The 25,569-nt window shown below is 43.4% G+C and overlaps 1 protein-coding gene and 1 long non-coding RNA gene across 3 annotated transcripts; one reads left to right on the forward strand and one right to left on the reverse strand.

Annotated features, from left to right (window-relative positions):
• The first annotated feature begins 1,484 nt into the window (after nucleotides 1-1,484).
• ttyh3a (tweety family member 3a) lies at nucleotides 1,485-19,996 on the forward strand. Of its 2 annotated transcripts, none has more exons than XM_061846807.1 (15): nucleotides 1,485-1,955; nucleotides 2,229-2,413; nucleotides 4,831-5,000; nucleotides 6,588-6,699; nucleotides 6,806-7,026; nucleotides 8,687-8,782; nucleotides 9,672-9,744; nucleotides 9,820-9,895; nucleotides 12,460-12,515; nucleotides 13,031-13,123; nucleotides 13,856-13,948; nucleotides 14,524-14,660; nucleotides 16,523-16,696; nucleotides 17,148-17,223; nucleotides 19,856-19,996. In XM_061846807.1, exons 2-15 carry the CDS (start codon nucleotides 2,288-2,290, stop codon nucleotides 19,925-19,927), a joined length of 1,575 nt encoding a protein of 524 aa, XP_061702791.1. In that variant the 5' UTR covers nucleotides 1,485-1,955; nucleotides 2,229-2,287; the 3' UTR covers nucleotides 19,928-19,996. The 2 variants fall into 2 exon arrangements, with proteins under 2 accessions (XP_061702791.1, XP_061702790.1); XM_061846806.1 differs by having other exon boundaries at nucleotides 1,485-1,843.
• On the reverse strand, nucleotides 5,552-16,510 carry LOC133514819 (uncharacterized). Its single transcript, XR_009798860.1, has 3 exons — nucleotides 15,881-16,510; nucleotides 8,661-8,809; nucleotides 5,552-5,982 (listed from the first exon to the last, which is right to left on the reverse strand). It is a non-coding gene; the product is annotated as an uncharacterized LOC133514819 (long non-coding RNA).
• Nucleotides 19,997-25,569: the final 5,573 nt, after the last annotated feature.

Genomic DNA, 25,569 nt, shown 5'->3' on the forward strand with positions numbered 1-25,569 from the left:
TAATTCACTAACAATGAATGGCCTGTTTAAGGATTAAAGATTGGACTTTAGCTTGACCAGTTCAAAACTTTAATTTGTTGTTAATGTTTTTTAAAGACATTTCAAAGTTGACTTGTGTGTGTGTTTTGGATTCTTGTCCACCAACGGCGGAACATTCACCTTTAGCATTTTCTGGCAAAAATTTATGGCTGCAACAATCACAGCAAGCTGTCCAGGTCCTGAAGGAGAAAAGCAGCCCCAGACACTGAGAGGTACAAGCGAGCTCCAGATATGTATGAAGTGAAAAAAAACTGGAGGAAATAATGGACTATAATTCCTTTGCATGTGGGCAAGAAGTCATATAATGTGTAAAAAAAAAAAAAAAAAAGATATTTCAAACCCAAACTACAAGCTATCGTCTTTGATGTAATCCCCTAGATTCTTCTAATGCACCGCCACAAAGGAAGGAGCCTTCCGAGGTCTTCCTTAGCTCCGTCGTCACAATCATCTTGATTTCATCGATGTTTTCAAAAAGGCGTCATCCTTTGACAATCCCTTTCAGTTTGGAAAAGAGAAAGAAAATCAAGTCGGGTGAGTGAGGGGGTTGCCTGTTCTCGGCCAGCAACTGTCGGATTCTCACGGCAATGTCAGCCGGCGCGTTGTCATGGTGAAGCAGCAACGATTTGCACCTCTTCTGACCCACTGATTGAACCAAACTCCGCTGGATCTCTCCAGGTTAGCGTGCTTTATGCCATGATGGTCGGAACCAAAACTAAAATGTATTCATTTCGGGTTCCTTGAAAAAAAAAAAAGATAGATAAGATATATCATGTATTTGAAATATATATATGTAAACATAGGCGGGGCGGTGACTCAGCTGGTAAAGCATTGGCCTCACAGTTCTGAGGATTAGGGTTCAATCCCGGCCCCGCCTGTGTGGAGTTTGCATGTTCTCCCCCGTGCCTGCGTGGGTTTTCTCCGGGCACTCCGGTTTCCTCCCACACCCCAAAAACATGCAACATTAGTTGGACACTCTAAATTGCCCCGAGGCGTGATTGTGAGTGCGGCTGTTTGTCTCTATTTCCCCTGCGATTGGCTGGCGACCATTTCAGGGTGTACCCAGCCTCCTGCCTGTTGACAGCTGGGATAGGCTCCTGCACTCCCCGCGATCTCCGTGAGGATAAGCGGCAAAGAAAATGGATGGATGGATGTAAACATGAATAAACCCTAACCATTGGATATACCGTAGTCATCTTTGGTAGCGATTGAAGATCGTTATTCCAAAGCACCTGAAGTTCTCCTCTTCAGGTGTTTCGTCCCGGGAAGCACAAATGCTGAATCTGGTCGCACGTATACTCTATTATCCTGGAATATTTCTGGAATTTTGCCGTAAATATTCCAGCACTTCAGCAAGATAAGGCCCCCACATTTTCTCCGACAGTTCCTGAATCTATCACAACGCCACGCAGTTCTACAGATCGCCTCGTGGTGGCGCTCCTGCGTCGTTCCGGTTTGATTGGCTCCGGGGAAGGCGGATGTGAGCCAGCCAAGCTCGTGAGGATTTGTCAGCTGGCCGAGTTCGTCAACACTACAACCGGCGCGTTCGTCCACGACTCCAGTCCGAATCCAAGGAGGCTCCGCTCGTTTGTTTTTTTTTTTTTTTTTTTTTTACTCGAGCCCGTCGCGCTGGAACTGAAACCGCCAGTGACGAACCGCGGAGGAGGCTCACGTTGACTCGACGAAGCGGGATGTAAACACAACAGCGCTGCGGCAATGGCGAGAGGAACAAAAGAGACTTGTCTTCAACTAACCAGTAGCTAAACCGGTTAACGTTAACCGACTTAACTGGGACTTCATCAGTGGGGTACGGGCACGTCAAACATACACTTCTGTCGACGAGAAGCTAAACAATGGTGGAACGTGAACGGGTCAACTAGTCACTAGTGGTGACATGACTTTCTGGGTGACGCTAGCAAGTACGTACGTACTAGGAATTAATAGTTGTGGTTTCGGGCTCTACTACCCAAGCGTGAGAGAACAATTACATATCAGCAGCTTTTAAATAATGCATCATTTGTTGTGGATGCCATTTTGAGTCAGTTGCGAAATCGAGCTCGGTCGTAGCCGACTCATTCATTTTTTTGTTCCTTTTGAAACGTCATATCGCTTTGATGCAAGGGATTTCTTTTGATACCTCATTTTCTTGAACATACTTTTTTAAAAAATTTATCTATTTATTTTAAACTCAGGAGGACCCAGTTGCATCCTCGTCTAACTAAAGCCGAAGGGAAGTGAATGCCTTTTGGCCATGGCGGCTGTGGTTAGTTACACGCCACCGTGGTGGGTCAACCTGCTGCACCGACTTCCACATTTCAACTTCAGGTTTGAGCAAACGAGCAGCGACTTCCAGCCAGAGGACTGGACCTACCAACAGGTAAAAGCCCCCGGACACGCTGCTTTTTGGTAGGCTATGGAATTTTAGTGGTGACTGTCAGGATGAAAGGGATTCCTTGGAGACAGATGACTTGTTAGCACCTGTTTTTCCCTCCTCACCTTTGGATCCAGGCACCATCTGTCGACCCGCTATATCCGGAGCCGGCCTATTCCTGCCTTGAGACCAGCTGGTATTGTCTAATCCAAGCCAAAGCTAACTTTGACTTGTGCGGGGGTCTCCTTGGCATATGTAAAGAAAAACGAAAACAGTCTAGAATGTGCCAGTAGGTCTATTTTCAGGTGCTCCAAAGCAGTTGCACACAATGACGGAGTTGTAATTAAAAGATACAAATAGTGAAGTTCTTTTCTTTTGAGGCTGTGGCTGGGGTGTGTGTGTTCTTTTTGCCTCTGTTTTTGTCTTTGGTGAGTAAAAGGCATGCTCTATTGGGTTAAGATAAGGCAGAACAATCAAAGTCGTCCATTTGGTGAAAAAGGTACAATGATCTGTGTATCCACATGTTGTCATTCATACAATAGCGTAAGTGAATACAAAAATTACGACTTCCTGCGAGAGTTTTCGCTTTATGGTTAAGCAAAGGTATCAATTTCAGGCTGTCACTTTATGAGTAAACTGAGATCATCATTATTTCATTAGTAATTCTTTTTTTTTTTATTGGGGCTGTGCCACAATATTTTTCCTCTGGTCTGTGAAGGTTTGGGGGTTTTTGGGAGGCTGGGAATAGTGATTAGCTCCATGGGATTTGGATGAATGTGAGCAGAAAGTATAGCGCTACATCCTTTGAAATTCATCAGCAAACATCGGTGAGCACATTTTACATCTGCAGCTAAATTTCACATTTGTCTTGTTTTTTTAGGCTTTGAATCACGGACTGTTTCCTTTCCTTCTCCACATTTTTTTTCCGACAAGTTGACCTTGTTTTTTATTTTGTCCCGATTTCCACGATACAGTTTTAAGGATTATGGGAAATGTGGTCACTTTTTGTAATTTCTGGGGAAATAATGCTTAAATTGCGATTACATTTGGGGATATAGATGGGAGGTTGCCGTTTCCTAACTGAACAGTTTGTTGTCCATAAGGATACTTTCTTTTTATACTTGGAAAAATAGTGTGATTGAAACAGGAAGACACTTCCCTGACATGCGTCATCATCTCATTGTCTTTGTACTAACGATCATGAAATAAGTAATCTCAGAGGCACACTGTAAAGGTTTTGTTTGTTTCACACATCTGTCGGTTTCCAGCGGAAGTAGCGTTTGAAGTCATTTTCCTGACTTGGCACCTTTGTCGTGGTTTAACTGCCTGTGGTGTCATTAAAATCACGATCAGTTTATGAATGTTGTAGTAACCATAGTAGTAATGGTCTACATTTACTGTTCCAGTTTTAAGGAAGTAATTTTTTGTGTTTATTATTCTTGTCAGAATAGTTTTAATTGATATTTTACTTTTATTGAGAGGAAATGCTAATTTAACCGCATTCTCCTTACTAGTTTTTATCTATTTATCATTGCTTGCACGATATATTTGGACTTGGCATAGAGAATTCTCCCTCAAGCGCTGTCAAGTCTCTGTAGCGGTCTGAAGTAACCGCTAGTGACGTTTTGACTCCCTTTCACCTATCCAAAAGAACCAGGGAGTCACATGACCACACACAATGTCTCCACCAGCCCCACACAGATGCAAAATCAGTAAAGTGACTCATTTACATGAAGCATATCAGAAACAAGTAACAGATAGGTAATCTGTAGTCTCTGCCTGGTGAACCAATTGTGCTGTCTTATAAATGGTAACAAAGAAAGTTGATGTAAGGCCATTTCTTCCGGCTGAATTTGCTTTAAGGTTTTATTTTGGTATTGTTTAGTCAGTGATGTTTTTGCACAATCCAATTTGGATATTCCTGATTTTATATTTTTGCCTATTTTGACATTGTTATGTTGAAAAATAAATAATCAAAGACTACTCACCTGGTACAAAATCCTCTTTCTTTTAAAACTGAATACTTACAGTTATGTTATTATTGAAGGACTCCTTTTTTTTTTTTTTACTTCTCCTCGACTCACATTGTAAAGTAACAGTACTCTTACTTGAGTACATTGTCTGCTTAACTTAGCCACCTCTGTTGATGATAACATTTTCAAGGGATTGATAGTATTTTCTTATATAACTATATAGTTACTAACTCATGCATCTGTTTGGAGAATTATGTGACTGACCACAATAATACATTTAGCGTGTGCCAATAAGAGCATATTTTTGGTGCTCAGGGCCATTCCAACTCGCTGAGTGGTGCTTCTCTCTCGAACACTTAAGTTCGGTTGTGCATTATCCTCGCATTGTCCATCAATGATATCTATCCATCGTGGCTCCATAACCTTTTTTTTTTTTTTTTTTTACTACAGTCCATCCTGTTATTCGGAGGTGTGGCGCTGGCCTGTCTGGCTCTGGACTTGCTTTTCCTGCTCTTCTACTCCGTTTGGCTATGCTGCCGGCGCAGCAAAAACCCGGAGCAGCCGTCGGCCGACTGCTGCTGCACCGCCTGGTGTGTCATCATCGCGACGCTCGTGTGCAGGTGAGGCCAAGGCCGCAAAGGCGTGAAGCTCAAATTGTAGTGTTGCGACGCGGGCGCTGACGTCCATATTTTGCCTCGTGCGTTTTATTTCAGCAAAAGCGTAAGGCCTGACCATCTGGGCTTGTGTTGCTCAGCATTTGTTTCCTGTTTTCTTCCATATGTTGATGGGCCTCGAAAGAGCCATCACAGTTAATTAAGTGCCACACACCAAAAAAAAAAGCTTCAGAACCATGATGAGGCCACAAATTGCATCACAATCATTCTCTCCCTGCATCTGGTTGCTACGGAAGGCACATGTTTTTCCATTAATAGCGAACAAGCTGCAGAAAAGAAGCATTGGGGCTTGCAGGGACGTCACCCGTCAAAAGAGGCAATTGGGAAGATGGCTATTTTAGAACGGCGGCTTCCTCCGATGTTACAAAAATTGTCCATACTTTTGTCACATTGTTTTGTTTTTATTTTTTGCTTTGACACCACTCTTGTCCATCCCTCTCACGCCGCAGAGCGTGACAAGAAGAGATTAGTGGCCCAGGAAGAGGGGGAAAAACACAATGATGCACTGTTGGCTGAACACCACTAGACTGTTCTGACTGCAGCTTGAAGTGGTGCTCATGTCATCACACCTCTTGATTCGAAAACCTATCCTGCTCTGGATGGATGTCACTAAGATGTCAGAATTTTCATGCATGTAATTGGAGGCCCTTGAAACTGCTTCTTCATGTTCAGAAATATTTTATGCACCTTCAATTTGTTCTGATTTTGAAAGATTTCCTGTAGGAAATGACAAAATGTGGTAATGAAGGTTTAACTTGTTCTGATCAAGGCTTTTCTATGTGCAAGCATTTTATATGATGTGATAATATTTGGCATTCTTAATGGTCTGAAATCATACTGCCAGTACCCACAAAATCCATCCATTTTGTATTGCTCATTATTGTCACAGGTGAGCTGGATTCCATACCGAAGCTGGGCAATTGAAAATCTACAATGACATAAAAAACAAACATTTTTACAAGCACGGTAGATTTTTTTAGTTTGATTTTTGTGACACTAAATTAATAATGACTTGTGCCATTTTGTGTTAAGTCTAATGATATTACATCACAAAATTTGTGTAACACTGCACTCTTCTCATTGAGGCTGCTTGTTTTAAACTTTAGAGAGTTTAACCAATGGCACCTCTCCGCAGCCGGCGCCAATAAATCAACCCATAGATGAGTTGCAGGATGAAATACAGAAAGCAACATCCCAGTCCATCCACCAGAGCTCCGTTTTCCGCCACCCGAGGCCTTTCATTCCAAATACGATCTGATAACCCAGCCGAGTGCCGCCTTTGTCAGGACTGAGGCCTTCGGGACATGCGTACATAGTTCTGCCACGTTTCCATGGTTCCATGTGGGCCGTTTCAGGCGTGTGAACTGACAGGGTTAATGTGCGGTTCACACGCCACCCCCTCACTGGATTGCCACCTCCCTCGCCCGTTCCCGTCTCCTCCGTTTGTCTTTTTAAGCAAATCCCCCGCACCGAGACCTCTTCCACACCACCCCATCTCTCCTCCCTTTCCTTATTCCCTTTGTCTCCCCGCAGCGCTGGCATTGCTGTGGGTTTCTATGGGAACGGCGAGACTGGCGACGGAGTGAATCGGCTGACTTATTCCCTGCGCCACGCAAATCGCACAATCACTGGTGTGCAGAAGCTGGTGAGACTGAAGTATTAAATAATTCATCCATCCCAATGTTCACCCTTCCACCACGAGCCGCGTGCATCCCCTCAACCCCCCGTGATTGTACCCTGGTCGTGTGCAGGCTTCCGACGGAACGTCCTCGCTGAACCGGACGGTAGATGGCAACTTGCAGCAGCTCGAGGGCCAGTACGCCCAGCACGCGGACTACCTGTCCATCATCCAAAAGCTCCAGGGCGAGTTGGACGAGCTGGTCAAACAGATGGCGGAGATCCCCTTCTGGGACAACAGCGACATCTCCCTGGAGGAGCTGGCTGTCCAAATCGAGCTGTATGACTGGTACAGGTGAGGTGCTCAAAAACAAAAGGAACTTAGTACATAACGTGAAAACACTATTTTTCTGTAGATTTATCGTACATATGCTCATTAGGCACTTGAGTCCAATGAGTCAATAAATAAATTCTTCTTTTCCTTTCGGCTTGTCCCATCAGGGGTCATCTTTTTCCATCTAAGCCTATCTCGTGTATCTTCCTCACTAACACCCAGTCTTCATGTTGTCCCTCAGCACATCCATCAACCTTTTCTTTGGTCTTCCTCTCGCTCTTTTGCCTGGCAGCTCCATCCTCCTTCTACCAAATATACTCACTCTCTCGCCTCTGGACATGTCCAAACCATCGAAGTCTGCTCTCTCGAACCTTGTCTCCAAAACATCCAACTTGGGCTGTCCCTCTAATGAGCTCATTTCTAATCTTATCCAACCTGCGCACGCCAAGCGAGAACCTCAACATCTTCATTTCTGCTACCTCCAGTTCAGTGCCATCTCTAATCCGTACATCATGGCCGACCACCACTGTTTTATAAACTTTGCCCTTCATCCGAGCGGAGACTCTTTTGTCACAATCGAGTCAATAAATAAATTACATTTTCGGAGATACTAATTGAGACATCTCTATGTTGGACCATATTAAGGCAAACAAATTGTTATAAATATCTGAGTCACAATCACTAAACGGTGCTTCTGAGAAATCCTCATTTCACTCAAAAAAAAATTATTCATTTTTCCATAGCTATTCCATTATGTAGATATTATGCTGTTATACACGTTGGACCCACTGACACTGACCAAGATGATTCAGTAAGGAAGCTGTCAATGTCATGTTTAGCAAATCTATTTCTAATTTCTGAAAATGTTGTTAAAACTGGCACTATAAATGTCAGAGGGTTTCTTAAATAATTAATAGGGCGGACAGCAATATCTGTGGCACGTGAAAAATGTTCAACATTGTTACAGAAATATAATTCTCAAAAGACTTGATAAAAATGTAAGAAATGACCAAAAAAATGTCATTTAACTGCTTATTACACACAATGTAGGTGATAAAGCTATTGTGTGTGCAACATGCCACAATCACATGCCGGAGTGGACAATAAGTGGAATGAAGTGAAGGAAACATGTTTCAAGAAGCCCAACATTGAATTTGTACGTTTGCAAATGCTTGGCCACTTAGAATAATATTTCATTGCGATATTGATCCATCTCAGTTTGAAGCGGGGCAGTTCAACACTGGCGCGGCATCCCTCGCATTCAATCTCATTAGCTCGAGTCGGGTGGGTGTAAAGGTTTCACAGCGCTTGAAGTAATGAGTGCAGATGCTATCCTGGTTTCGTTCTCCACTGGCTTTTCACCCCGACACTCATTTAGTTCACCATCGTTCACATCTGTTTGTCTCACTTCCTCGCTAGATTAAGTAATGTCTGTCCTTTGACACAGATGGAGGAAAGGAGAACAAAAGCAGACATGTCAAATTAGAATGTCATGACTTACGATGCAGTTAACCTGACTGCCTTCTGTTCCATTTATTAACAATAGTTTTGGAGCAAAACTGAGTTTGTGTGTGTGAATACAAAACTGGAGGTTTAAAAGATCAATTGTAATGCTTAGAAGACTTGGTCTGGTTATTAAGATGAATAGTACTCACAACCCCCTCTTGTGTCGTCCTCAAAGGTGGCTGGGGTATCTCGGTCTCCTCCTTTTCGAAGTCCTCATTTGTCTGCTGGTGCTGTTTGGCCTCATTCGCAACTCCAAGGGGACGCTCATCGGGTGAGTCGCACCGCGAGAGGACGCGCACTAGCAACACAATGTCCGGGTCACAAGAAGCGATTAATAACCACTGAACACGGAAGGACTCGTAACGACCAGACATAAATGTCCCTGACTAACCTCCCGTTAGTCAAGTCAAAAAGATTCAATGCGCTATAAGCTGCATGCTAGGCGCGGCAGATAAACTGAAGACTCCTTCGAGCACATTTATCTTTTGAGCAAGCTGCTGCTGGTTTTGTTATTTTCACGGGTACAGCAAAATTAAAAGTTATTCCAGTCAGTGCAACATTTATTTAAATTTAAAAATATCCATCCATCCATTTTCCTAGCCGCTTAGCCTCACAAGGGTCGCGGGAGTGCTGGAGCCTATCCCAGTTGTCAACGGGGCAGGAGGCAGGGTACACCCTGAACTGGTTGCCAGCCAATCGCGGGGCATATTGAGACAAACGCCCAGCCACGCTCACAATCACACCCAAGTGGGATTTAGAGTCTCCAATTAAATGCAGATTTTTGGGACGTAGTCGGAAACTGCAGTCCCCCGAGAAAACCTATGCAGCCACAAGGAGAACATGCAAACTCCACACAGGCAGGGCCAGGATTTGTACCCAAGTCCTCAGAACTGTGAGGCAGACACTCTAACCAGTCGTCCACCGTCCCACCTTCGACTACATTTATTAATAGCGAAATTGATCCAAATGTGTACAGGCAATTACACTTTTAAAACTCAGTGACTGCCAGGCCTTCATTTTAACATGTCCATTGTCCAGGGCGCTTATCCTCACAAGGCCCGCGGAAGTCCTGGAGCCAAGGATATTTGAAATCGACGGACGTCAATGGCGGTGAATGAGTTTTAATAATTTGGTTCTCTTCCTCCCCTCGTCACACTCAGGGTCTGCTTGTTTGGTGTTGTGGCTCTGGTGGTCAGTTGGGCCTCGCTCGGGCTGGAGTTTGCTGTCTCTGTGGTAAGTTCCAAATTGAGCATCGCAGACTGTTGTTGTTTTAATTGTCCTGGCCATTTGCCCCACTCTCTCTCGTAGAGCTCCAGCGACTTCTGCGCGGCTCCTGACACGTACGTCACCCAAGTGGCCGAGCGGTATGGAGTCATCAATCAAGGTAATTAGCCACTCACTATGTGATGTTCTTCCGTTTTTTACTGTGATCTCTAAAACGTGCCCGCTTCTCATTTCTGAAGGGGAAACTCACACGAGTGAATAGCAAAGTCTCGGCTTTCAATGCTGTGATTATTGTGCCGCAGTGAAGAGTGCATTGTTCTAAAGAGCGGGCCTTGTCCCCGCACTTATAAAAAGCCTCTAAAAGCGGCTGCCAGCAGTGTCACAGGGCAATGAGCTGCCATTTTAGGATGAATAGGAGCTTCTATACAACCGCTCATTTTAATAATTGCTTAAATGATGGCACGGTTGTAAAAAGGCGATTTTTATCAAGAGCGCCGTGCAGAGTGGATGAAGCAAATAAGATGGATGGTGTTGAGGAAGGCGGACTCACAGTAGATTGTGAGGGCAACAGCACCAAGCATCACTTTTAATATTTTAAGTATTTTTTTTTTCCCCTCCTTCGTTTTGAATGACTACACTGACTGACAAATGCAGTCGTTTTCTGTGCTATGACTGACAGGAAAGTACCGTAATTTCTCAAAAACAATCCGCAAATTTTTCCAAAAATATCTTCATAGAGTTAATAGAGTGCGTTATATTTAGGTATGGATGAAAAATAAAAAATACAATCACATTGTATCGTTGTAAACAGATACATAGCGTGGTAAAAAAAAAAAAAAACATATGCATATACATTTCAATATGAAATTTGATGTCTTACGTTATACATTTATGTATATTATGGTAATGTGCGCCCCCAACCTGAGATCTCAGAGCCCCTCCAGGAGCTTGCATTTTGCGATTGTTAGCGTAGCATGCTTGTTGCTACTGCACCAAAGATCAGAAACGACTGCCCATGAGTTTGTTTAAACTTAAACGAAGACAAAAAATGTCGACTACAGCAGCTAGTTGTGCAGCTGCTTTTAAAAGAAATGTCATCACTCGTGCCAATGATGGCGCCATCAGGGAAGTCGCGCTGCAGTCCGAAACGATGATAGCTCGCCTCAATGGCTTCAAAACAACATGAGCTCAACTATGTAATACGAGCGTCATGGGGACATTAAAAAAAAAAAAAAAACAGTAGAGCGCACACAATTGAAATGCTCACTTTTTAAAAAAACGTGCCCATAACGCTCGTTTGTACGTAGTTTGAGCTCACGTCGATTTGATAGCCACCTGATGCCATGGTGAAAGATGCTACAAATTGGAGCTGAATGGAGGGGAAAGGTTGCACTGCGCAACCCAAACTCTTGGGATTAAAAAAATATTTCAAGTCATCAATGATGAGTTCCACAGCAACGCACCAAATAAAGCTACTATTGATCTCTTTCGCATTGGCGATGAGTTAGATGCTTCTTTTTAAAGGTTTGGCCAAGGATGTGTAATGTAGTGGATAAACTGCACTATCCACAAACGTTTTATGCAGAAATACTTAATGCAGTGTTTAATAAACAATGTTAAAGAGTTTATATTTTCAAGACTGAAATATGTGTTTACAGTATTAATAAAATGTTGTGCCATCATTGAGCATTTATTTTAGTGGGTTGGGGGATTCTGTTCTGACAGTTACAGGGACCAGGACAAGCGTGTCCTGTGGCATGTCACGAGATTATGCAACTGCTACATCAGCACATGCACATTATTATTAATGATTGTTGTACACACAGGTTTTTTTTAAACAATACAAGTACAAACACAACAAAATATAAATGCAGATTATTCCTAATATTCTGAGGATATGGGTAGCGGCAAATTGGTGGTGCGCATTGTACATTGGTAGAAGGGTTTTCCAGATAATATTATTAAGTCAACTGTGGGGTTGCACATTATACTTCAGGGCGGATTATACTCGCGAAATTACGGTACATTGTTGTTATTCTGCATTGAACAGAGCATGACTGAGATATTTTTCTCGAGTATCGCTCCCATCTCCTCTGCTTTCCTCCCACCGTGCAATTGTGTCAGACCGCTTACAGGCTTGTGATTTTTATGAGTAATAGCGAAGCCTCTTCATGGCTGTAGGTGGTTGCATTCTGAAAGAACCTCAGGAGATTCTTGTTAAAAAAAAAAAAGCCTCAAAGAAGAACCACACACATTTAAGAACCGCCACAGGGAATGAGCAATTAATTTTTTTTTCCCCATTATTGACGGCATCGCTCAATTAGTGTCAAAACTGGAGGGCACTCGTGATGGCTTGTTAAGTCTTCTCATCAATCACAAAAGCTTTTTTCTAAGCAGCAAAACAATGGAGGACACTTTTGGTCTTTGGTTTTGCGGCAGATAAATGTTGTTTTCATGACTGCAGTAAATGAACGTCAAGAAATGTGTTCTTTATATTCTTGTGTGCGATGGACGACATCTCAAATGTGTCACAAGTCAACTTCAGTGACGTCACAATTTACGATACACGTGTAACCATTCAGTGACCTCAATTGTCATGCTGATGGAAGAATCCGAAGTACTAGCATATGCGTTTTTTTTCCAGTTTTTTTTTTTTTTTTTTTGTCGCTTGTTTCTAGGAGTTGTAAAGTATGCAAATCTGTTTCATTTGTGTTTTATCCACAGAAATCCTCAAGTACTACCTTAGTTGCAGTTTGGAGCAAACCAATCCCTTCCAGCAGGTTTGTTGGTTCTAACAAACAAAAAAAGCTTTAGTTTTACGGTTCTCGAGCTCTTTTAGGATTTTTCGCTGACGCTTTTTGTCATTCCCGCAGATGTGCCATCAAAAACGTATTTTTCTGCACAATTTGGGAATTTGATGCAAGCGGCCACAATGAGTCATTCCCAGTTCCTCAGACATGATGCACGAGTACCGTAATCTGTGTTCGCAGCATTTCCTGTCTTGGTTCACTGAGTTTGTTTTGGAAGGATAAGAAAAGATAAATACGCTCAAGTGGAACATCTCTTCTGCAACAAATCTATAGTTTGACTGTATGAATAAATGAAAGCCTTCTGAGTGCTCGGCGGCATCTATTGTTAACGCTGCTGTAAAGAAAAAGATGCCATTGTGACTGCAGTGTGTATCTTTCTAATTCTGATCTATAAACTGTCATCATGCTATCACAAGACTAGAAATGGAGGTGCCACGTGAGAGTAAAACTATAAATGGAAAAGTAGAACTAATGTTCTCTTTCAGAAGCTTTCCGGGAGCCACAAAGCGCTCGTCGAGATGCAGGGCGACGTGCTGGAGCTTCTGCGCTCGTCCACCGGGCAATACAAACAAGCTCAGGTACGTCTTCGGTGGCTCATTGTTGTAATTTGTGATGACGAGCGGTGGAGTCCGGTGCACTTACTGACTGCCAACGCGGGGGCCTCGCATTATGTCCATTTAGCTGCATTAGCCTTTCGCTCAATACAACGCTGCGTTATTGTCCCCACTGTGTGTTGACGGGCTGAAAGTGGAGCTCCATTTCACTTTCCATTCCCACACACAGAAATGTGCTGAGCTGGTGGAAGCGTTTGTGAGAGCAAGTGAATATATTTTACACTGGAACCGTTGCGAGTACAGCAACATGTTGAAATCGAATCCTGGTGCATTTAGAAAGGAGTGACCTGAGTTTTTTTGAGAATTTCCAACAGGTTTATTACCACTGAGTTGTTAGTAATGAGCTAAATCTACAACAGAGAATTACTTATTGTTTGAAAACAACCACCTTACTTTGCATTTAGTCTGCTAGATTATTTCTTTTTGTACATAATGAGAAACGCTGTAGCTAAAGGTTAGCATCATCTGTGTGAAGGAGTTAACAGCCTCAAGCAAAAATTGACAGATACGGTGCAGCTGTGCAAATTTTATTTGTCATTACAGTATGTAGTACTGAAATAATATTTTGGAAGTGAAACCTTACCGCTCCTCTATTTTGTTTAGGAGTCTTTCTTTGTTATAGATTATGTTTGGTCCCCCCGATTAAGCCCATTTCTGCATATTTAGAGTCCCCCCCTCCCCTTCATTAATTTCCAGGGAAGCTTGGAACAGATCCAGGGGATACTGAACACCACAGAGATCAGCCTTCATCAGCTCACAGCCTTGGTGGACTGCCGTAGCCTGCACATGGTGAGTGAGCCGCGATACGGAGACTTACTAACTCGGAGTGGGGGTGGGGTACTGTCTTGCGGGAAGTTGGCGTGGCGCCGGCGCTGATGTGTTGCGACATCAGCGCAGCGCAGCTAAAGTTACATAAAGCCACCTTTCTTCCGTGCTCGCGGAGCTGACTCGGCTTCTCTTTGCAAATAACACTCCTCACACTGGACTTCGTGTCCAACTGAAAGCGGCCCGATGATGAGTCCGCGCTCAGTTGCGTCCAAGTTCCGAGCGCGCACGTGCATCCTCTCGCTCTACTTGAAACATTCGACCCTCCTCCTGCATGACCAAGCCATGCGTGCAGGATGGAACTCGTCGTGTAATGCGGAGGGAGTGTTGTGGTCCCTTTTTGGATGTCTGCGAGAAAATGTGCTGCTTCCTGTGTGTGCATGCGCGCCAACTGTGAGCTCAGTGCTTTGACCCAGTTTGAATCCAACGTCTGTGAAAAGAGAAACACCAACATCCAAACTGTTGGGCGAATTTTTTTCGGCGACCGCTTTATTCTCTTGTTAGGCCTCGGTGAGACGGGTGTAACTCCATCTTTGCAGGACTACGTGCAGGCCGTGACGGGGCTGTGCTACGACGGACTGGAGGGCCTCATCTACCTGGTGCTCTTCTCCTTCGTGACGGCCCTCATGTTCAGCTCCATCGTTTGCAGCGTGCCTCACACCTGGCACAGCAAGCGGTAAAGCTCCCCCTAAAACTGTCGCTGTCAAAACAGCATAAAAGCTTTTGAGCTGAGCTTTTATGCCCCAAAAGCTCCCGTGTACAGTTAGGAATGATTTATGAGGACAAGCTCATCAATGAATGATGACTTGGCAACATTTATTCCAAGGTCTTGTTTTGCCACGGCCACTGGAAGGACTCGGATACTGTAAACAACGAACCGTGAATATTTTGTGTATAATGTGTTCCTCAAACATCCAGTATATGACAGTTACATCCTCAAATAGTCGATTTTCCACTCCTCTAAAATTGTGACAAGTCAGCCTAAATCTGAAGTGGTCGCTGCCACAATCAACTTTGCCTTTCACAGCAGGAATATGAAATGATTCTGATGTCTTAGTCCTCTCAGTTATGGTCAGGTTTTACCGGAAAGTGTTCACATAAGCTCATGGCGGACGGACCCCGCCGAAGCATCTTTTGGATCGGAGCTGGAGCTTCCTGTTAGAGCAGGGGCAACGTGTTCCCCCACTTAGTCCCTGTTAAGCGTGTTTAGTATGAAGTGGAAGCAGGGCTCAACGTTAACTTTTGCATCTGAATCTAAATCTCACTTACCCCATCCGAAAGTCCACTTGCCAGAGCTTTCAATAAATATTATGTGCTTTTATAGCAACTGTTGATAATCCCTACATCATGGAAAATATATTATAGGTTTTGTTATCGTTTATTGCATCCATGTGGCAAAAAAATAAATAATTAAAACATACATTTAAATTGAAAAAAATATGGTAAAAGTATGGCACAATAAAAAATGACTAACAAATAAAATGATTAAATTCTAAATAATCACTTAAATTACTAGTGAATTTAAAAAAAATATGGCAAAAAGGTTGGCACAATAACAAATGACTAACATATAAAATGACTAAATGCTGACATTTAGCAAATGAAAAGTGAATAAAATACTTGAAAATATTTTTAATTCATCAGGAAATATAGCATGTCATCTTACTCAGCACAATGAATTGCCCATCAGTGTGTAATTAAAAACGTGTATTTGTTTACAACACCAATCGGATGCAGCCTTCGACAATATGTCGGCCGGTTTTTCTTTTGTGTGTTGCCGTTTCATCCCAATGTACTAATGACTAATTGTGACATGTCAAAATATTATTGTCATCGATGACAGCATTTATCATTTGTATAAAAAAAATATATAATAACTACATCGGACTTCCTTACCTCAGATTTTCCTTGATTGCATGTCGATCTTCAGCTATTCTTGACCAAAGCACGAGGCGGCCATTATGCCGTAGAAGAAGGCAGCTCATTGGCTTGTTCATTCGAGCTCCGGCGAATCAGAAACTCGTGTGTTAAGCTGTTGTTGTCACGTTGTTTCACACGATGCGAAAACTATCAACTCAGTCACAATAATTTTTAAATAAATGCAAAATTACGATATTTCTGTGAAAATTCCCACAATCGTGCCGTACATTTACTTTCCCGAAGATGCTTTTCGGGCAAGTCGGGCAATCGTTAATGTTGAGCCCTGGGAAGGTTTGTCTGTCGTGAAGCACCTCGATAAAGTTTTACATAACAGTTAGAAAGTCCTAAATGGGAAGATGAAAAACACTAGCGGTAAAACCCTTTTATAGGTTTTGTCTTCAAATACAGTATTTTGCTTCAACGACACATACAATTAGTTTGCTAGCTCTCTCCTGTAGTCAGCGAAGAGCGAGTACAGTAAGTAACAGTAAATGACTGAGGACATGCAACAAATGTGACCACGTGGCGCCTCCCCGGGTTTCCTCTGTCATTTTCAAAAGGGGCTGCAGCGGCTCCCTCCGGTGGCGACTCACAATATCCTGTGGCGTGTCTCGGCAGGTCGGACGAGGACAGCGACGACGGCTCGCTGGGTCGGGGCGGGAGGCAGAACCATGACAACCTGTACCGGGTCCACATGCCCAGCCTGTACAGCTGCGGCAGCAGCTACGGGAGCGAGACCTCCATCCCTGCCGCGGCGCACACAGTCACCAACGCGCCGGTGACCGAGTACATGTACGTAGCGCTTTGGGATCCAAGTGGGTTGTCTAATTTTTTTTTTATTATTATTATTTTTACGAGGGCCACTTGCAAAAAAAGGACCAATAAAGTGATATCTTTCCCAAATTGGACCTCGATACGAAGCAAAATATGGAGCAAACTATCACAATGAATCTTTCTTCATCAATTTTCTAACTATTTTGTTTTTTGAGCAGGCTAAAAATTCTCCCTATGCCAGAATCTTATTGTCCCTTGTTTAATGTGGAACTAAAAAAAAGTCTTCCACTCATTCCGTGCAGCTGTTGCTCTCCAGCTGTGAAACCCACATACTCTCATGAGTGATGGTGTCATTGGGCGGGATCATCTCCAGCAATATCCACGTCAAAATGTCACAAATGTCTCTTTGTGTAGGTTTTGTGTGCGTCCTTCCCGACGTTCTGACCCCACTGCGCTTTTTCTCCCGCAGGGCTCAGAACGCCAACTTCCCAAACTCCCGCTGCGAAAACACGCCCCTGATCGGCCGAGAGTCCCCTCCGCCCTCGGTGAGTTCGCCTTTAGCTACGTTTCCACCGAGTGTTAAAAAAGAACTCCGATCTGGCTACCACGATAGAAAAGTGGGGGAAAAGATGCTTATCCGAGCATTGTTGTTTGGTCTGAAGATTGGCAATTTAGAACCCTCGTCCTTAAATATCCATCCTGCATCTTATAATAGTTCCATCCATATGATTTACAGACGCCACAAGATAACAGTTTGTAAGTTCCTTTTCTAACACCTCCAATCTAAAACCTCAAAAAGCCCCCCCCCCCCCCCCTCCCCCATTGCCTCCCTTCGATGCCTCTGTGTCTGAGCAGGACACCGCTTCACATTTCTTCTCTACACTCTTGTGGTCTTTTCTCCCCGGCCCCCTCCCTTTCCAATCCGTCCAGTTGTATTTGACTCCCGCCCACACTAACAGCGGCCACAGCTGGCAGCTAAAGCCTTCGGACAGCAACAGATCATTTTGGTAACCTCGCCCGCGATGCTAACAGGTACACGTTACCCTAACCCACCCCACAGTGGTACCCCGCCCCCACCGCCCCTGTCCTCCGACCCAGCTCTACTCCTCAGTGTCCCACCTGATGTTTGTTGCCTGTGGCCCCCGACCCCCCTCCAGGGCTGCATGTTTCCCTCCCGAATGCAAGATGATTTATTTAGCCACACTCGAAGGATGTGATCAATAGTCATGGCGAGTAGTAGTTAGTCGAGAACTTGGGAGTATTTGAGGAGGAGTGGCGTGAAAGAATTGCGTCGTCGTCACTAAACGTACTGGGGTGAAGGACTGGGAGATGTCAGTTCTGTAACTTCTGATGAACACTCGAGGTTAAGTATTAAAAGCAGTGTTAATTTTAGATCAGATTCTTTACCAAAATATAGACAAAAACAGTGACGTTTAAAGGAGACATATTACCGTAATTCTCGGCCAACTGAGCGCACCTGATCATAAGCCTCACCCAGTACATTTGTAAAGGAAATACCATTTGGTTCAGACATACTCCGCAGCTGTGTAAAAGCCGCGAGTGCCCACATTGAAACACAAGATATTACAAAGACGGTACACAGAGAGTTTAACGCTAGCTCCGCCGCGCGAACGCTAGCACCGGTGTGACAGTCTGAGCGCTCCCCCGTGCTGAAAAGTCCCCTTGTGATTAATGCGCATGTTACTAACAGGGGAACTCTGAGTACGAAGTAGACGGTCACTGGGAAATCCCCCACTCTCATAGTATCCCTTCTGCTACATAGAGCGAGCTAACATATGTTTATATTCTAACCGTAACCCTAACCTTAAAACAAAAGTATACACATAGCTGTACGTTCGCTGTGTTCGTCTTTCTGAGGCGTCCATAGCCAATATGAACACTCGGCGACAAGTTGTCGAATGGCACACGTAGAAGCATAGATGCGGATGCTTCAGATTGGCTGGAAGTTTGCAAAATATACGCGAATGCGCGTTAATATACGCGCGTGCGGTTTAATCACAAGAAAACTTTTCAGCACCGGGAGCGCTTAGACTATCATGCCGGCCTAACGCTAGCACCGCGCTAACAGGTCCGGTTTAAGAAAAAAACATCCCGGTAAAAATCACTGAGACACGGCAGTAGCACTAACAGGGCCGGACAGGTAAAAGTCACTTCCTCGGGACATATATTCCACCGGTCTCACTCTCACCTTTTTCCGCTCGAGTGGCCCCTCACGGCCGTTGGGAAAAAAATGCACAAATTAGCCAAATCGCCGCATAAACCGCAGGGTTGAAAGCGTGTGAAATAGTCGCAGTTTATAGGCCGGAAATTACGGTATGCATTGTTTTCGCAGTTTAGAGGTGTTCCCAGCTAGCCTAATAACATATATGTGACATGTGTTCGTCAACATACGCCAAGAATCCTAGCATACCCTCTTTCCTTCTCGTTTTGCTGAATTAGAATTATGGAATTAAAATGAATTAGCCCGTTTTTAGGAGCGGGCCTGTGGTGCTCAGTCCGTATTGGACACACATCAGCAAACGCAAAATTAATGTGGTTATTTAATATATCACAGTTGCTGGGATTGCAGTGACTCCAGGGACCGGATATACAAGCAAGTTTAATATATTCCCATTAAAGTGAATATATTGTGGTCCACACTTGAGTTTCCTTTGTGGTGGTACTTCTGTGTTTGGGTCAGTTTCCTACTGCAGTGTTTCCCAACCTTTGAGCCGTATGAATATTTAAATAACGACGATCTAGTCACTGCTGGATCACAGTTGTACTTACTGGGCCTGTTTCTTTGAACACTCAGCGTATATGCTGGCTCTGTTATATAAACGGCATTTTTATTGTCCCTTCTACCATTTAGCTGTCTCGACTTTCAATATACGTCACTGGCATAGAAAAAAGGGCAAAGGTATTTTGTAGCAAATCAAATGAAAGTCGCTTAACATCACCTTGGTTGGGAAAAACTGGTTTCCTCTCCGCCCTGGTGTTTAGTTTTAAGTTTGCAGCCATGATGGGTGGTGCATGTGCAACCTTTGTGTCCTCACCCTACCCTGTCACGAAGAATTTTTCGACTGCTGTCAAAAAAATCGTTTGGACTTTATGCCAGTTTTTTTTTTTCTTTTGTGTCCTATTAATAAAATATTTCCATCTGCTTTTTGCACGCAGTACACCTCCAGCATGCGGGCAAAGTACCTCGCTAACAGCCGACCAGAGTCCAACACCCCTGCATCAGACTAGCCGGAACCGGACCACAACATCTTAAAAAAAAAAAAAAAAAAAAAAAAAAGTATTTGAAGTCACTCCACCTGAATTTTTTTTTTTTTTTTTTTTTTTTTTTTTTGCTTTTTGTCACCGTCTCTTGGAAAACTCTTTGGATCACTCCCACTCGGCGCTCACCTCCCGATTCTGTCAGTCAAATAAGGAGTCATCTCACTGGACCTGATGAGGCCCCGACTCATTACTCAACCCCACATTGAGACTCGAGACATGACGGAAGGAATATAAATTTTATTTTTTTTGTTTTTTCTTCATACCGGAAGTGAAGACCTTCTACAGAGCACCACCTCAGTCTTAATATTTGACCCCAAGCAAATATTGACTGTACATTAGACAAAGTCTTTGATACCTTTTTTTTGTCTTAAGTCTGGCGTCTGGGACCAGTCGTCCCGCACAACTGCATGTCTTACGAGCTTACGACGAGGCATTTTTTTGTTGTTGTTGTTGTTGTCGGAATAAGTCCGACAGCACCCGTGAGCTACGAAGCTGTGAATTTGGAGGATTCGATTAGCTGGCAACATGGCGTCTGACGGGAAGCTAGATGGAGAATCAACAGATGGAGCAAACCCTGCCTAAAACTTGAGACCTTTACGTACTACTGGAAAAACTGTTCTTGAGGACCTGCCTGCTTGCCACAGAACACAAGTGTGACTTTTTCCCCCAAACCCGCCCACCGGCGACTTGGGCTCCAATCACAACGCAGTCGTTTACGGTTCTTGTGAAATCTGCGTTGGTTTTTTTTTTTTTTTGTTTTTTTTTTTTTTTGTCGTTTTGATCTTTTTTGTAGCGTTTGAAACGTTTTTGCGTCGGCGATGCAGCGTTTCACAAATGTGTTTTAGCATTTCTAACAAATAGGTGAAGGCGACGAGTTTACAGCAGCCGTGTGTCGGGTTTTGTTTGCGGGAGAACTTCAGGCGGTGCCAATTGAACATTTTCAATGTCTTAAACGAGCCTGATTTTTTTTTTTTTTTTTTCCCCTCAATCGTGCTTTGTCCTCTGTGCACTCGTCTGATTTCGGTTGACTGTCAAATTTTTGTTATTGTTGAATTTTGAATATTTATCGTAAAAGGGTCAAAGCATACTTTTAAAAATTCCTTACTTGTACATTTTCGGTTTGGATTTCCTGTTAATTTTTAGAATCTTAAGCAAAGCACAGTGTTGCTTCATGTGACTTTGGTAGCCATTTTTATTTTTAATCAGGTTTATTATCTGTTTTATATTTTAAAAAATCAACAATTACATGGGAGCAAAAAAAACGTGGCTATGTTGAGTTTAACTGCTGTGTTTAAAAAAAAAATAAAACATTTAACTGAAGTTAAGTTTCCTATAAGATTGTATTCCAATATCAGACACTAGATGGCAACAGAACATCGTCGCCTCATGTGCTGCGGGTTCAAATGACGTCCAACAGAAATGTGGAACTATTTCAGCAAGGTGCTGAAAAGTTGAGGAACTGCTCTGGTGAGGTAATTTGGGTGACGTTTTGTGACGTCATTGAATACACTCGAGTTTAGTCGGGCACAGTTTGAAAGTTGTGCAGTGCACGTGAAATGGACTTGAAATTCCTCATGCAAATCCTTAATAATTTAAACACTTTAGGGGGAATTCAAACTCCGCCAGAAGAGTGTACTGTTACTCTGATTCGACTTGAAACTTCACGCAAGTCCTCGTTTCTTTCATATATACATTTGAAGCATGAAATATCTTTACATTGTTATGAAGCACCGACTGAAATTTTCACGGGTTTCAGCAAATGTGTCCCATATGAAATTGCTCACAGAGTGGACTTGAATGCATTATATGTTATACTGCATGAATCCATGGAATTATGGCAGGTTTTAATATGTCAAGTCCTTAAATTGAATAAGCCAAAACTAACAAATCAAACTGACTTGAAATTTCTCCGTCCATTGTGATGTGCACTTGAAAAAAAAAAATCAATTTCAGAATAATATTTAGCCAGAGGAGGGCGCTGTTATCACGGGCGCCTCATAAAACAAAATCAATTTGACGAGAAATTTTTCACTGTACAGCTCATTATTAGACCGTATGCTATAGAATTTTGCCAACAAGTTGCAATTTCGTTAACTTATTAATTTTTTTCCAGGAGTCCCGCTGACTTGAAATGTCTCTCACGACGCCAGCATAATTTACAAAAAAGAGACAAAAAGAATCTGGTGAGTGCACCGTCACTTTTAAAGTCGGGTTTTCCTTAAAAAGCTCAAACACTTGACATGAAAATGTCCCTTGGGGCCTACCAGATGAAGGCCATGTTCTTCACTGAACTTAAATTTCTCGCACAATCCCTGCTTATTAATAATAATAATAATAATACTCATTTGGGGTCATTATAAGCCATTTATTATTCTCCAAAAAGTTGGAACGGGCCAGTGCACTTGTCCAAAAAAAAGCGTGATTAACTGAATATTTCTGACAAGCTCAGTGTTGTGTTTTTTGTTTTTGCAAACATCTTCCCAAGTGAAACTCTGCTTTTAATACAGCAGAATAATTTTTTATGCCTTCCTCTCCTCACACTTTTTGTGTGCGGGAGTGGGGGTGGGGGGCCTGGGGTTCTACAAATGGAGCAGCGATGACCTAATCTTCCATGCTGCTGATTGTTTTCTGGTCGTGCCAAACAAGGCTGTAAACAAAGCATGGCAACCGAGGAGGGGGATGGTGGTGGGGGAGGGGGGGCTTAATTTCGGCGAGTCGAGATGCAAATGTCATTTTGCACGGTTTCGCCATCTAGGAAATCAAATTAGTTTGCTTGTTGCCGGACTGGAGGAATGCGTCATGAAAGCACTGAGGCGAGGAGCTAAATGGCTTGAAGGGGGAGGTGTTGCAGACACCAGCAACCCCCCCCCCCCCCCAACCTCTCTGGGCACTTCCTGGGCCTGTTCAGGCGCTTTGCCAGCTGCTTGGGAGCACAGAGCTCCTTGTGACGCCGCACTGGGCAGCTGCACCGTGAAAAGCATTGAGAGGCCCACAAGGACAAGTCTATTTCTATTCAACTGAGCCATTTTGGCTCTGAGCATCACATCACCCCCGTTCCGTCCTAATTGAGCACTCTGGTCATGACCCCACCCCAGCCCACCCCCCACCCTCCTTGGCGCAGCATCACCATTCAAAACGGAATAAAACAAAGGCCAACAATACGAGACTTGTTTTATTGTAAAAGTCAACGACACCCCAGTTCAGTGCTCGGGCCGCAATGTACTTTTGTGCCACACGGGAGTTAAACGTGCCTTACATTGCAAATCCATCAAGAAATGCACTTTTTTTTTTCCTTTTACGTGTTGCTGTTGTTTCTTTTGTGTGCATAAGCCAATGACCTAAACACACGCTTGTTTCCGTGACATGCAGACTGATGTTGTTCCACTTTAGCACTGTAGGTGTTGCTAATCAACATCACAAGGCTTTTAAACTCAGTTCAAGTGTTTTCTGTGACTTAAAAGATGGCTTGAGTGATCACCACTGATCTTAAAAAGCAAAAAAAAAAAAAAAAAAGACTGGATAGCACATACACATCGAGCGGTATGTCGATTGGTTGAAGCCAGTTGGTCGCCATCTTGGTACTCCCAAAAACGTGCGGGGGACATAGTTTACAAGTTGGATTGTGGCGGTGTTTTTCTCAAAGTATGCCATGTAGAATTAAAACTGGTCGCGTGAGCTTGATATTTTTTCAGTTCTGGTGACATGAAGGATTTTTAATTCGACTTGGTAAGACAAAAAAAAAGCTAAGTGCTAAGGAAAGACATAGAACACCGTGACTACCAAGAAACCTTGCATATTACCCAGGGCCTGATTTCTGTGACATGTTAACGTTTCCCAAAATACGCTGTGAAGCACTATCATCACAACATAGCAAAAAACTAAGCATTTTTTTGGTAATAAAAACATTACATTTCAAGCCAGTCAGATATATTTTTGGAAATAACGGTGGGAAAATACACGCTAAACGCATCGTTCATTTGTTGTCTCTGCGACGTCCCATTTCAGACAGAAAATTGAAACTTGATTCCTCGCATTTGACAACCTTGTTCAATTTGCAGAATTCTGTATTGTGAAATTCATCAAAAATTTCACGGAAAATGTGTTTTCGAGCTTATCCACTGATGAAGTTGGGGAAAATATTTACATTGCTTTTTCGCAAAAAAATTATCGGCCTATAAAAGGTGAAGCAGAGGGCGAACAAGAACAACAACCGTTTGTTCAAGTGAATTAAGCTCATCAGAAAATAAAAGAAAAAAACTTTACAAACAAACTTTAACAGTGTCAAAGTAAATCTTTCTAACTTACCTGCGGAATGTTTTCTCACATCCACAAAGTTGGCGATTAACGCTGTCGCTCCACAGGTCGGCATGGTTGTTTTGGGAGTATCAAGATGGCGGATGGCGACATCAGTTTTTTTTTTTTTGTTTGTTTGTTTGTTTTTGTTTTTTTTTTTATAGATCAGTGGTGCTCACCGCTATGGAAATGATGCCTTCTAAACAAATTTGCGTTGACAATTTCATCACTGTTTTATTATTTGAAGTTATATAGAGAGCCTCACATAAATGCGGTAAATGTTAATAACTATCATGTGAAACATTTAAGGCCAGTCGCTTTGTTGCTTGTGTGAGTACCGGAGAGGAGTTGTGTGGATTCTCAAGGAGGCAGCTGTGTCCTTGGATGGCTTTTTGGAAACAGGATTAGGGAGTGGGTAGTAGCCGTTGGCAGTTGTTACATTTTTCACAGCCTCACATAATCTTAACATCAGAGTTTATGATGATTTTTTTTTTAACTAATATTGTACAAACTAGTAATTACAGTGTTGCCTGGTGATAAGTCATGTCGCTGGGCAGATTCTTTGCATCGACTTGTGCGGTAGAGCGTTGTATCGTCCATCTTTTCTGTGAACCGCTTAACAGCGCAGGTTAATTTGTCACATTCTTTCATTTTCTTTGCCGCTTATCCTCACGAGAGTCGCAGGAATGCTGGATCCTATCCCAGCTGTCATCGGGCAAGAGGCGGGGCACACCCTGAACTGGTTCCCAGACAATCGCGGGGTACCCAGAGACAGACGAGAGTCACAATCACACCTACGGGCAATTTAGGGTCTCCAATGAATGCATGTTTTGGGATGTGGGAGGAAACCAGAGTGCGCGGAGAAAACCCACGCGGGCACGGGGAGAACATGCAAACTCCAAACAAATAAACGACCAGTTCAAGGTGTAGTCTGCCTTTTGCCTGAAGTTAGCTGGGATAGGCTCCAGCATTCCCGTGACCCTTGTGAGGATAAATGCCACCTTGGAAAATGGAATGGAAACAAACAAAATCAACCTTTATGGGCATCGCCCAACCTCCGTCGGGAATTCCCTTTAGCTAAAAAGAAAAGCTCTTCGTTCAAGGCCTTTTGGAGTTGCTGCTGGAGTGTGTCCTCTACTCTCCAGCGTTTCAAGTTCCAAGGGTGACACGTGAGACTGGGATTAGACGCTCCTGTGCGCGTCTCCGCGTCGAGAGGGATCGAGAACTCCTCCAGTTGCTGTGCGACGTCTGCCGAGGGCCGCTCCCGCGGACAGCGCCGTCTCTTTAATTGGACGCAACGGAGGGAAGCCGTACTG

Source organism: Syngnathoides biaculeatus, chromosome 16 (assembly GCF_019802595.1).
Source record: "Syngnathoides biaculeatus isolate LvHL_M chromosome 16, ASM1980259v1, whole genome shotgun sequence".
NCBI classification, from domain to species: Eukaryota; Metazoa; Chordata; class Actinopteri; order Syngnathiformes; family Syngnathidae; genus Syngnathoides; species Syngnathoides biaculeatus.